This window comes from Lycorma delicatula, chromosome 5 (genome assembly GCF_047948215.1).
Source record: "Lycorma delicatula isolate Av1 chromosome 5, ASM4794821v1, whole genome shotgun sequence".
NCBI classification, from domain to species: Eukaryota; Metazoa; Arthropoda; class Insecta; order Hemiptera; family Fulgoridae; genus Lycorma; species Lycorma delicatula.
Window position 1 is genome coordinate 16477806 of NC_134459.1, and position 10369 is coordinate 16488174.

Below are 10369 nucleotides of genomic sequence, written 5' to 3' on the forward strand. Positions count from 1 at the left end.
CTCATTTTTCATTAATATCGCTTGATAGGGCTACTTAGCCCCGGTCCCAAAGTGGTCTGATTATCCAGAATATACTGTATTGATTTTGTAATAAACAATACTGTTGTTCTTCAGGTGGTCATAACATAAAACACTATTAAATGAAAATGATGTAAAACAATTACATAAAATCTACTCTTTTCAACTGCTCTTGAAATTGATGATAATCATAATCTGAATTTGGGGTTCATAAGAAAAAAAATGAAACAACTTTTTAATTAATTTATTTTTTCTTGTTATTTAAATCCATAAATAATGTTTTATTATCAGTTGTACAACCCATCATGCCATACCACTGAAAACATGTACTTAATAATTTGATATACTAGAAGATAATGGTTGATGAGAAGCATGGCTTATTTATGATACAATTTCGAATTCCAAATCAAAACATAAAACTTCCTGATCGATTGAATCATCCTCCAAAGCCCAATGGAAAGAATATCTTCCCTGAAACAAGTAACATTTATATCAAGTTGTAACATTGTGCAATTATTTGGCATTGTCAAGTAGAATATAATATTTACAAAAAATGCTATTTTCATCGTTTATACCCAGCCACTTTCCCAGATTTTCTGGGTTTCATTAGGAGAGATTTGGCAGGAGCTTAGGCTTGATACCCATTTCATTCTAGCTATTATGTTGCGTGGAAATATGTGGTCTATAAAAAGTGACAAGCTTGACTGGAATTTGAATCCAAAAATTTCCAGACAAGGTAAGGCATGGGAAAGACAACGAACTATGTTTACTGTTCTAAAGATGAGCTAACCCAAAAGTGAAATGAAAATGGGAAATAATTAAAAGATAAGCATGAAAACGTTATATTTCAGTTCAATTAGATTTTTAATAAAGAATACTTTCCAAAAATACCTCTAATTTTTTTAGACAACGGTTTTTTCTTTCATTTGATGAACTGTGTGATTAGAATTAAGTCACTCCTTTTTTCTCAAAAAACTTGAATGATAGTGTACTTGAAATAATAGAATTAAAAAAAATATAGTACAGCATGTTTTAATAGTAAATGCTCTTATATAAAGTACTGAAGATGAATCAGTTTTTTTTAATTCCCATCATTTTATTAAAAAGAGAATAAAGTACTCTATTAGGTTACAAGAGATTACAGCTGCTAAATTGCTAATAAAACATGAACAGTGGGAAAGTGTTGCGAAATGTGGTACAAATCGTGCCACTAGGTTGCAGTACTCGATAGTACTAGGTAATGTACAAAAAATTGTACACTACTATACTATACTATGTACACTATTGTACACAATAAGAAATTTAAAAAATGTATATTTGTTCTAGAAAGGCAATAAAATTTAATTATAATCCATAAGATAACAATTGGTTATTCATAAAAAAAAAATAAAAGAATAATCTAACAAAATGCAGTGATATCCAAAAAAATTGTAAACTGAAATTGTGACATTGAAATTGTAAACTGTATGGTAAAAGTCTTGCAGATAACAAAATGATACTGATATCAAAAAAGGGTGAGAGACTACATTTCTATTATCAAAAATCTGTTATTTTTAGAATTTTGTTTATAAAAAATGCTTGTTAAATATATAGACAATAGATATACAATAATAGATAATAAATAACGAGAATAATAACAAAAATTGAAAAATTTGTAACAAAACTCTTACCGGCCTGATTTCATTTATTAAACGACGAATAATCATAAGAATTGTATTATTTCTGCAAATGTGATATGTATTATGTATAATGTGATTGCATCGTTTTATCATAACACATTCAGAATGTCAAAGAAACTACGCTAAATTGTATTTTTATATATAAAAAGTACGGTAATTAAAGAAGCAAGACTAGATAAACAAATAATCAATGCATGTTTCTAAAAAAAGATCAAAATGTGAAAGAAAGTAATGCAAAACAAATTTACTTGGTTTTTTTTCTATTTATATCCTTTAGTAAAAACATTGCGTTAAAACATACATTCAATGAAAAAACCAAATTTTCATCACGTTGAAAAGTTAAAAAGTTGAAATAATGTTTAAAATTTAAAATAAAGACAATATGATGAATTGTAGTGAAATAATAGGTAAATATTACTTTCAAAACAAATATGTAATTGAAGAAAAGATGTTGAAACACTAAGTCAACATGCGTATAAACGCTAATAGATGATAAATTTGTGACAGCAAATTTATAATTGTCAACTTTAATAAAAATTGTGACAATGACTTTATACTACCCCTGCTAATTATATGAGTTTGTTTAATAAATGAAATCGGGCCAGTAAGAGTTTTGTAACAAATTTTTCTATGTTTTGTTATTATATGAAACGCTTAAACATTTTTTATTATCTACTATTGTATATCTATTGTCTATATATTTAGCATTTATTTTTTTTTAAACAAAACTCTAAATTAATAACAGATTTTGATAATAGAAATTTAATTTCTCACCGGTTTTGATATCAGTTTCATTTTATCTGTGAGACTCTTATCATACAGTTTGAAATTTCATTGTAATTTTTTTGGATAGGCTACATAATGTTTAGAATGAAATTTGTAAGATCTAAGATATTTCATAGATACAAAAGCATTTCTGACTACATTCTTTTTTTTCAAAATACCTCTATTGATTCTTCTATAAATTTAAAAGCAGTGAGACCTAACTTCCCTTTTTTTGAATCAGAGCTTCCTTTTCATATTTTTTTATTATACCAGAGTATTCTTCTTTCTTTATATTTCAACCAACTTTTTATTAAAATACATTTGAAACATTTATTTTCTTGTTTATTATAAAGTCTCTTCATCAGACACACAAATATATGTATTCTTCTACTACACACTCAGTACCAAGTTTGCTGATTTACTACCAGCATTTTTTTTTTGTCACAGTTTATAGATATTACACCATTCCACTATAAAATATATTTTAGCAGAGTACATACCTCAGGATAATTTTTTGTGACGTCAAATGAATCCTTGTAGGTAAAAGTTTCTCCTGACTCCAATGGCAATAGTGCTTTATCGCCATTAGCTAAATATACCTCGTCTAAACGTAGGATGAATTTTTCATTTAACTGGACAGGATATATACTGTAATGAGTATTTTCAAGAATTCCTCTGGTTTCTATAAAGCTAATTTTATCCTCTGAAAAATAAAATGAAAATTTAGAGAACATTTTAATAGATCACTTTTCTACAAGTGTAATGTTACTATGGCAAAGGGAAATTTTGATTGATTCTTAGTGTAATTATGAGTATTTATGACAGTACCATTCAAACTGAAGTAACTGTAAAACTGTACTGAACTCTTACATTTCTATTTCTGGAATTCTTTGTGGAAGTGGAAAAATTGTTTAGATTAGAAAGATTTTCCTTGTAAAAAATATGAACTAACTATGGATAGTTGTGCAAACCACAGCATGCTGAGATTCATTTCAAATGGATTATTTCATTTAACATTTAACATACTAACACTTAATGCTTAAAACAACAGATATATATGATGTGTATAGTACTTTATTTAAAATTTATTATAGTTTTAAATGACAAATTTATATATACTTTTAATTACGCATTATAATTAATTGTAAAAAATATCAGATTATTTTATTAACTTGAAATGGATACAACTTTCAAAAGAAATATCTGAAATAATAGTAAGAGTCATATTTATTGAAAGACAGTGAGTGTATATGAATAGTTTATTTAAAGGATGCATATATATGAATTTTTTTCAGTATGAGGAAAATACCAAAAAAAAAGAGAATCGTTCTCTGTATATAAGTGGACTGACAGTGCTGCCCTCTCCTGCTAGGTATGTTTACTAGACACTCTCTGCTCAGTTGGCTAGGTAGCGTTCATGAAAAACATTGCAGCAGACATTAATTATTTTCTTAAACCCCTCCCAATGCTCTCAGCAATTTTGCGATGACAAACTTTAAGGACAACTTTTCAACATCAAGTTTTGTTTCCTGTTAAAGAATACAGCGGCAGGAACAGTTTCAGTACATCAGAAAGCTATAAAGCAGGCAAGAATTTATGAGTAGTTTGCCTGATTCAAAAGTGGCCTTTCGTAGATTAACCCCTTCAATGTCTAGAAGAAACGAAAATGTTAAAAAGTATGTGACGCTATCATGTTTGATCATCACAGAACAGTCAACAAATTGAAGGAAATAACTGGAATTCCTGGAGTTCATGCCAAGGAATCCTAAATGAAGATTTGAACTGTTTGACTGCTTTACAATGACCAGATGAATAACCATCAGAAATTTTGGTAGGAATTGAAAAAAACAGGCACAAACTGACCTGGATTTTTTGTCAAAAGTCATAACAGGGGATAAATCTTTGTATGACGGCTTTGACCCTGAAACAAAACAGCAGTCAGAAGGCAGCTTCATTGCCCAGGCCAAAAAAAAAGCACGGCAAGTGAAATCAAATGTGAAATGCATGATGGTTTGTTTTTTGATATCAAAGGAGTTTTTCACATTGAATTTGTTCTTCAGGGCACCACAGTGAATTAGCATTACTATTTGTAAGTGCTGAAGCGATTTTGTGAGGCAGTGAGAAAAAATTACCTGAGTTGTGGCAATCAAGGGACTGGCTGATATATCATAATGTGTTGCGCACACAGTGTTGAAAATCCACAAGTTTTTGATGAAAAACGACATAACAGTTTCTCATCCCCCTTACTAGCCCCCTGCAACTTCTCCTTATTCCCAAGAATAAAGAAAAACCTAAAGGGAGAGCATTTTCAGGACCTACAAGAGGTTAAAAAAAATTGCTGGAGGCTTTAACAGCATTAGTACAAACAATATAAAAAATGTTTCAAACAGTGGAAAAACCATTGGAACAAGTGCATTTCATCTAATAGACAGTAATTTGTAGAGGATTGATGTTTTCAAGGTGTTATCTTAAATAAAATAAAATAATTAATTCTTGTTTTTTTGGTGTAGTCCCTCTACATTAACTTATTGCCTGTCTTATAAACATAAAACATAATAAAAACTGGTCTATTCACCTTACAAAGGTATAACGTCAATTCCTACAAAAGTTGTTGTAAATATTTTGGACTTTTATATCTTTTCAAATGTTATGGTTGAATATAACCAGAATGAGCAGTCTTCTAAAAAAAATTTTGTTTGCAAAAAGGATCTCAGAAATCCTGAAAATGTTTTTAATTAAGTTGTATTTTATTCACAATTAAATTAAATACTCTTAAAATTAGTTTATAGTTTGTTTGTCTGATTAGTACACAATTTAGCAAGTTAAAAAAGTAGCAAAACTACTTTTTTCAGTTGGAAAGTAACAGAAGGGAACAGATAAAATTTCAACTTCTGCATCTAAGCAGATTGCATATTTATCTACTAATTAAATGAATACAAGATTTTATCAAATGCACTAGCTTGTTTCATTTTTGAATAATGATGAAATGTTCTGGCCCCTGGCTGGGAATTAAACCTAAACAGTTGAATGAGGAACCACCATAATATCTAGTGCACAAGTTGGTTAGGCAGTTAAGGATAGTTGTTTTAATTATAATAATTATTATGTAGGACTTAACTGATCAGTAGAAGCTAGTATTGCAGGCTATTGTACCATGGCTCTGAATTTTGTTCTTAGTATTAATAATATCAGCAGTAATAATTGCTCATAGTATTCATAATATGTAAGATTTTCCAAGCAGTAAATCTTAAACGGTGTGTTAGTATACAAGACAGTTTAAGGAAACTGTCTTGTGTGTTAAATCCATGTAAAATTTATACAAAAATCATTCTTTGACTGCTATTGTTTTACCAATATTCAAGTTAGAAATAAATTTTGACTAAAATTAAATTTTATATGGTCAGTTATTTTTTTAACATAATAAATTTTGTAATAAATAATTTTTAAATACATAATAAATCATAATAAATTTTAAATACAGACATGGCATTCATCTGACTCATGGAAATAACAATCACAGAATGTTGCTATTTTCAGTCTTAGAAAGACATTTTAATTAAAACCAGTTTGAGTTCCAAAAACATATCTGTACCCTAGGATTAATTTTGTAAAACAGACTGAAGAAAAACAAATTTTGAAACATTGTTTCATCATAGTATCATTTTACATATTGTACTATATACTAATTTGATTTTTTTGAATACTTATATACTATTTTTACTTTTTTGAAGACATTTGATAATATGGGATGAAATACAATATTTAAAATTTTGTGGAATATAAAATTTAAAAAGAAGGGGAAAATGTTATTTATAAATTATATAACAAAATCAAGTAGCTGTAATTAGAGTAGAAATGAAGAAAAGTGTGTAAAGAACTAAGACAAGGATGACAGTAAAGTGAAAATCCAAGATTCTTATCTGAACATCTTAATATTATAAGTTGATGGTATTGATGTTTTACATGAAACTAAAATAAAACTATTTAAAAGAAATATTGACTGCAAAATGGAATAGATTCATTCATAAGACAGAATTTTATTTTTAAAGATAGATAAAAGAAAAAATTTAAGATAATGAAATGAGACAAAAGGGAAGATAGTGGTAAGCAAAATGTTAAAATGATACTGGAGGTCAAAAAATCTTTTTTTTGGAGTAAGATTACAAAGGATGAAAAATGTAAGTAAAGGAGTAGACAGATATAGGAAAACAAGTCAGTGTAAGGGTAAATTCTTAATGTGCAATTGAATTTTACTGAGAAATTTATGCAGTATAGATTTAGGAATTAGAAAAAATGTTAAATTATTTATTTGAATGGTAGACACATTTGACAACAAAACATAGACAGCAGGAAAACCAGATATGCAAAAAAACAGGGCCTTTTGAAACACTGTCTCAAAGAAGAATATTGAAAATTACATGGGCTAACAAAGTTTGAAACTAATTTTTAAGAATAATAATTTTTTTTAAGAATTAGCACAGATAAAAAAGTCATCTCTACAGTTTTTGGGAATTTTCTTTCCTGGACAAACTAGTATAAAATTCTTATTCAATTGGTAATAAATAATTTATTATAATTTCAGTTGATTTTATTTTAATAAGGAAGCCACTTACTAGTTTCAAACTCAATATTAAGGGTAAGCTTAGTGTCCTTCTTCAAGGTGCATATGCCACCAGCTTTTTCTTCCCATTTATTACAATTAACGTTAGTTGTTACTTTCTGTGGTCTTATAGCACCAGCTGTTTAATCAAAATAGAATCCAAATATTAGTATATGTATTAAATAATATTATTAATATAAATATGTATTAAATATTACTAAATATAAATTGTCATACATTAAAGAAATATAAAATTATATTTAAAAACCTCCCTACTATATTTTTTAATTTTATTATTCTGGTTTTTATCTTTGCTGTATAACGTAGTTTCACACAAAGAGCCTTATTCTTTTAGTACTTCATCTTATAATAATTAATAGTATTACAAAATGACTCATTCTTATTTGGTTAGAAATTAATTATTAAGGATTAACAGTATTATTTTTCCACGTATTTCAAATTTTTACTTTGTATTTATAATTGCATACTGTGGAATTTTTGCTTACAGTGACTTTTATTGTTCATTTAACTGCATAACAAAACGTAATGTCTTATAATTGTTACGTTAAATAAGTCACTTTTAAATAAATTGTACTTCTTCCTTTGAAAACCTTTTTGAGTTAATTATTAGCACTTCAGTGGAGTTTCTGTTTTTAACGATGACCAGTTTTGCTAATGATGTCCATCTGTAAGAGATTAGGAAACCTCTTAAGTATGTAATTGAATTATAAATTCATTATAGGTTGTGTTCATTCATTTAATGTGTTGTAAGATTAAATAGAAAAAAAAATTAAATGATCTAGAAAGCAGAATTATGTTCTCTTGTTTTAATATTTAATTTCTTTTTTTCACACTACATTTATTTTATTTTCAGATTTAATTTCTCCTTTACCAATAATTCATACAACTGGTTACTTCTAATAATTAATTCCTAGTTTTAATAAAAAATATGAGTTTGGTTTCTTGTATGGTTTCTAATACTCAAAGTTTTCTTTGAGTATTCAAAGTATATTTCTTTGCTGCTTCTTCCAATACAAATTAAAAATTATGAATAATAGATAATAAATGAAGAATATTTTCTACCTGTCATTACATTCTCTTATAAATATAAATATTATTCTGCTATAACTTAGAAGCATAATATGTTAATATATACTGCAGTAGTTCTCGCATATATATGAAATTGCTTTCTTTGATAAGGTATCTCAGGTACTTCTATGTCTCAAGTATTTAATTTCTAATAATGTGCAAAATCTGATAACTACACTTCTTCCATACAACATAAAAATAATACATCATTAATTCCTAAGGCCAAATCGCTATGGAAAGAAGACAATGCTATGTGTTTGGAGGGATCAGAAGGATGAGATCTACTATGAACTGTTAAAAACTGGCGAAACCGTTAATACTGAATGCTACCGACAACAAATGATTGATTTTAATCAATCATTGCTTGAAAAATGACCAGAATATAAAAAAAGGCTACACAAAGTGATTTTTTTTTTCATGATAATGCACTATCACATGCAGCAGTATAACATAACAGATCAAGGAAACAGTTGTGACATTCAGTTGAAATACTTTCGCATGCAGCTTACTCACCTGACTTGGCTCTGTCCGACTACTATTTATTTTCATGGATGGGACACGCACTTGCTGAGTAGCGCTTCACTTCTCATGAAAGTGTACGAAAATGGCTCGATGACTGGTTTGCCTCAAAAAAATAACATTTTTTTTGGCGTGGCATTCATAAATTGTCAGAAAGGTGGGAAAAATGTATAAATAGTTATGGACAATATTTTGAATAAAATATATTTTATCATTTTCATACAATAAACGTGTATTTTCTATACAAAAATTCTGGTTTCATATTTACACACTTTGTATATATATTGTTATATATATATATATATATATATATATATATATATATATATATATATATATATATATATATGATGCGAATCAAATTCATGAAAACACTTCTTAACAGAAGTGTTACATAACTGCATAACTGTAATGATCCTATTTCAATAATTCTGTACTTCGGGTTGATCTATTAAATATAAATTAATTTGTATTGGTACAGAGGAGTATGGTTATTAAAAGAATTGGTTTTAAAAAAATAATTCTACAATTACATATACAATTATTAAATATTATGTATATAAAATAAATAAAACATGCAAATAAAAATTTAAATACAATTGTAAATTTTGCTAATCTGTTATTTTATAATAATAAACCATACTAACTATTAGAAATATATTAACTTATCAGAAGTAAAGTATACTGATTATAAGTCAGAAATGAGCTTGATGAGTATTTAAAATTAAATAAAATGCTTGCTGAAATAATGATTTCACATGTGTTCTCTTTTATTAAGATAAATAATTATTAGATATACTGTAACTATATATTTTTGTCTTGTTCTTGATTTTTATTTTGTGAAATTATAAGCAGAGAGATTTTGCTATGTTTATAAATTTGATAATATTATTACATTGTTTAATATAATATAGAATGTTCTGAATATTATGCAGCACCTATATTTATGATTAGTAAAGATTTTGTGTTGCGTATAAATTTTGCAATTACTATAAAATAAGTAGGTAGTTTTAAATAATTACTGACCTCTGCATTTCTTGACATCAATTGCAGTTGTTGACAGAATTATGCCAAGTAGTAATGTAAAGAAAAATACACTGGTCGTTCTTGAACAAATCATCTTTAGACAAGGTTACAGTAAAAGAATATTGAAAACTGGAAAATCCTCTGTATAATGTATTACGTTTAGAAAGTAACGCAGAATGATCCTAACATGCTGAACAAATCCTTATATAGTAAACTGATGTCCCTATGATAAATGTGGTTTTCCATATTTTCAAACATTACTGTTCTGTTTTTTTCCATCACACCTGCACATAAAGGCTTACTTTTTTTTGTTTGCTGTTACATCATGCTTGTTGCTAACCATCTTTGTTTATTTAATATTTGTTTTTGTATTCGCTTCTAAACAAAATAAAATAAACTTGAAAAAAATTAAATTGAATTTTAAGAAATGCTATTAAACGTAAAAAATAATACTTTTTAAAATATTCTTTAAATTCTAACTTTTTAAAGTCCATACAAAATTAAAACACTAAAACTTAGTAGCCCTTTATTTGACACTCCTAAAAACTGAGGTTTTATAAATTTTATTTTTATTGTTTTTAACTAAAAACTTATTTTATTATGCTTTCCTAATTGAGGCCGGTATATCAATGGAATTATTTTCAGCCTCATAGAGAAAAAGATACTTTTTTTT

The 10369-nt window shown here is 27.2% G+C and overlaps 1 protein-coding gene across 1 annotated transcript; it reads right to left on the reverse strand.

Moving 5' to 3' along the window:
* Positions 1-247: 247 nt before the first annotated feature.
* On the reverse strand, positions 248-9881 carry LOC142324748 (uncharacterized). Its single transcript, XM_075365686.1, has 4 exons — positions 9697-9881; positions 7076-7201; positions 2963-3165; positions 248-489 (listed from the first exon to the last, which is right to left on the reverse strand). Exons 1-4 carry the CDS (start codon positions 9788-9790, stop codon positions 400-402), a joined length of 513 nt encoding a protein of 170 aa, XP_075221801.1. The 5' UTR covers positions 9791-9881; the 3' UTR covers positions 248-399.
* Positions 9882-10369: the final 488 nt, after the last annotated feature.

What these genes read in the sequence shown, in the direction of transcription:
- LOC142324748 (XM_075365686.1), bottom strand. Translation starts at nt 9,790, where the DNA reads ATGATTTGTTCAAGAACGACCAGTGTATTTTTCTTTACATTACTACTT. An exon ending in TGATGTCAAGAAATGCAGAG is followed by an intron (nt 7,202 to 9,696) that starts GTCAGTAATTAT and finishes TTGATTAAACAG; the next exon opens with CTGGTGCTATAAGACCACAG. An exon ending in TCACAAAAAATTATCCTGAG is followed by an intron (nt 490 to 2,962) that starts GTATGTACTCTG and finishes TACTTGTTTCAG; the next exon opens with GGAAGATATTCTTTCCATTG.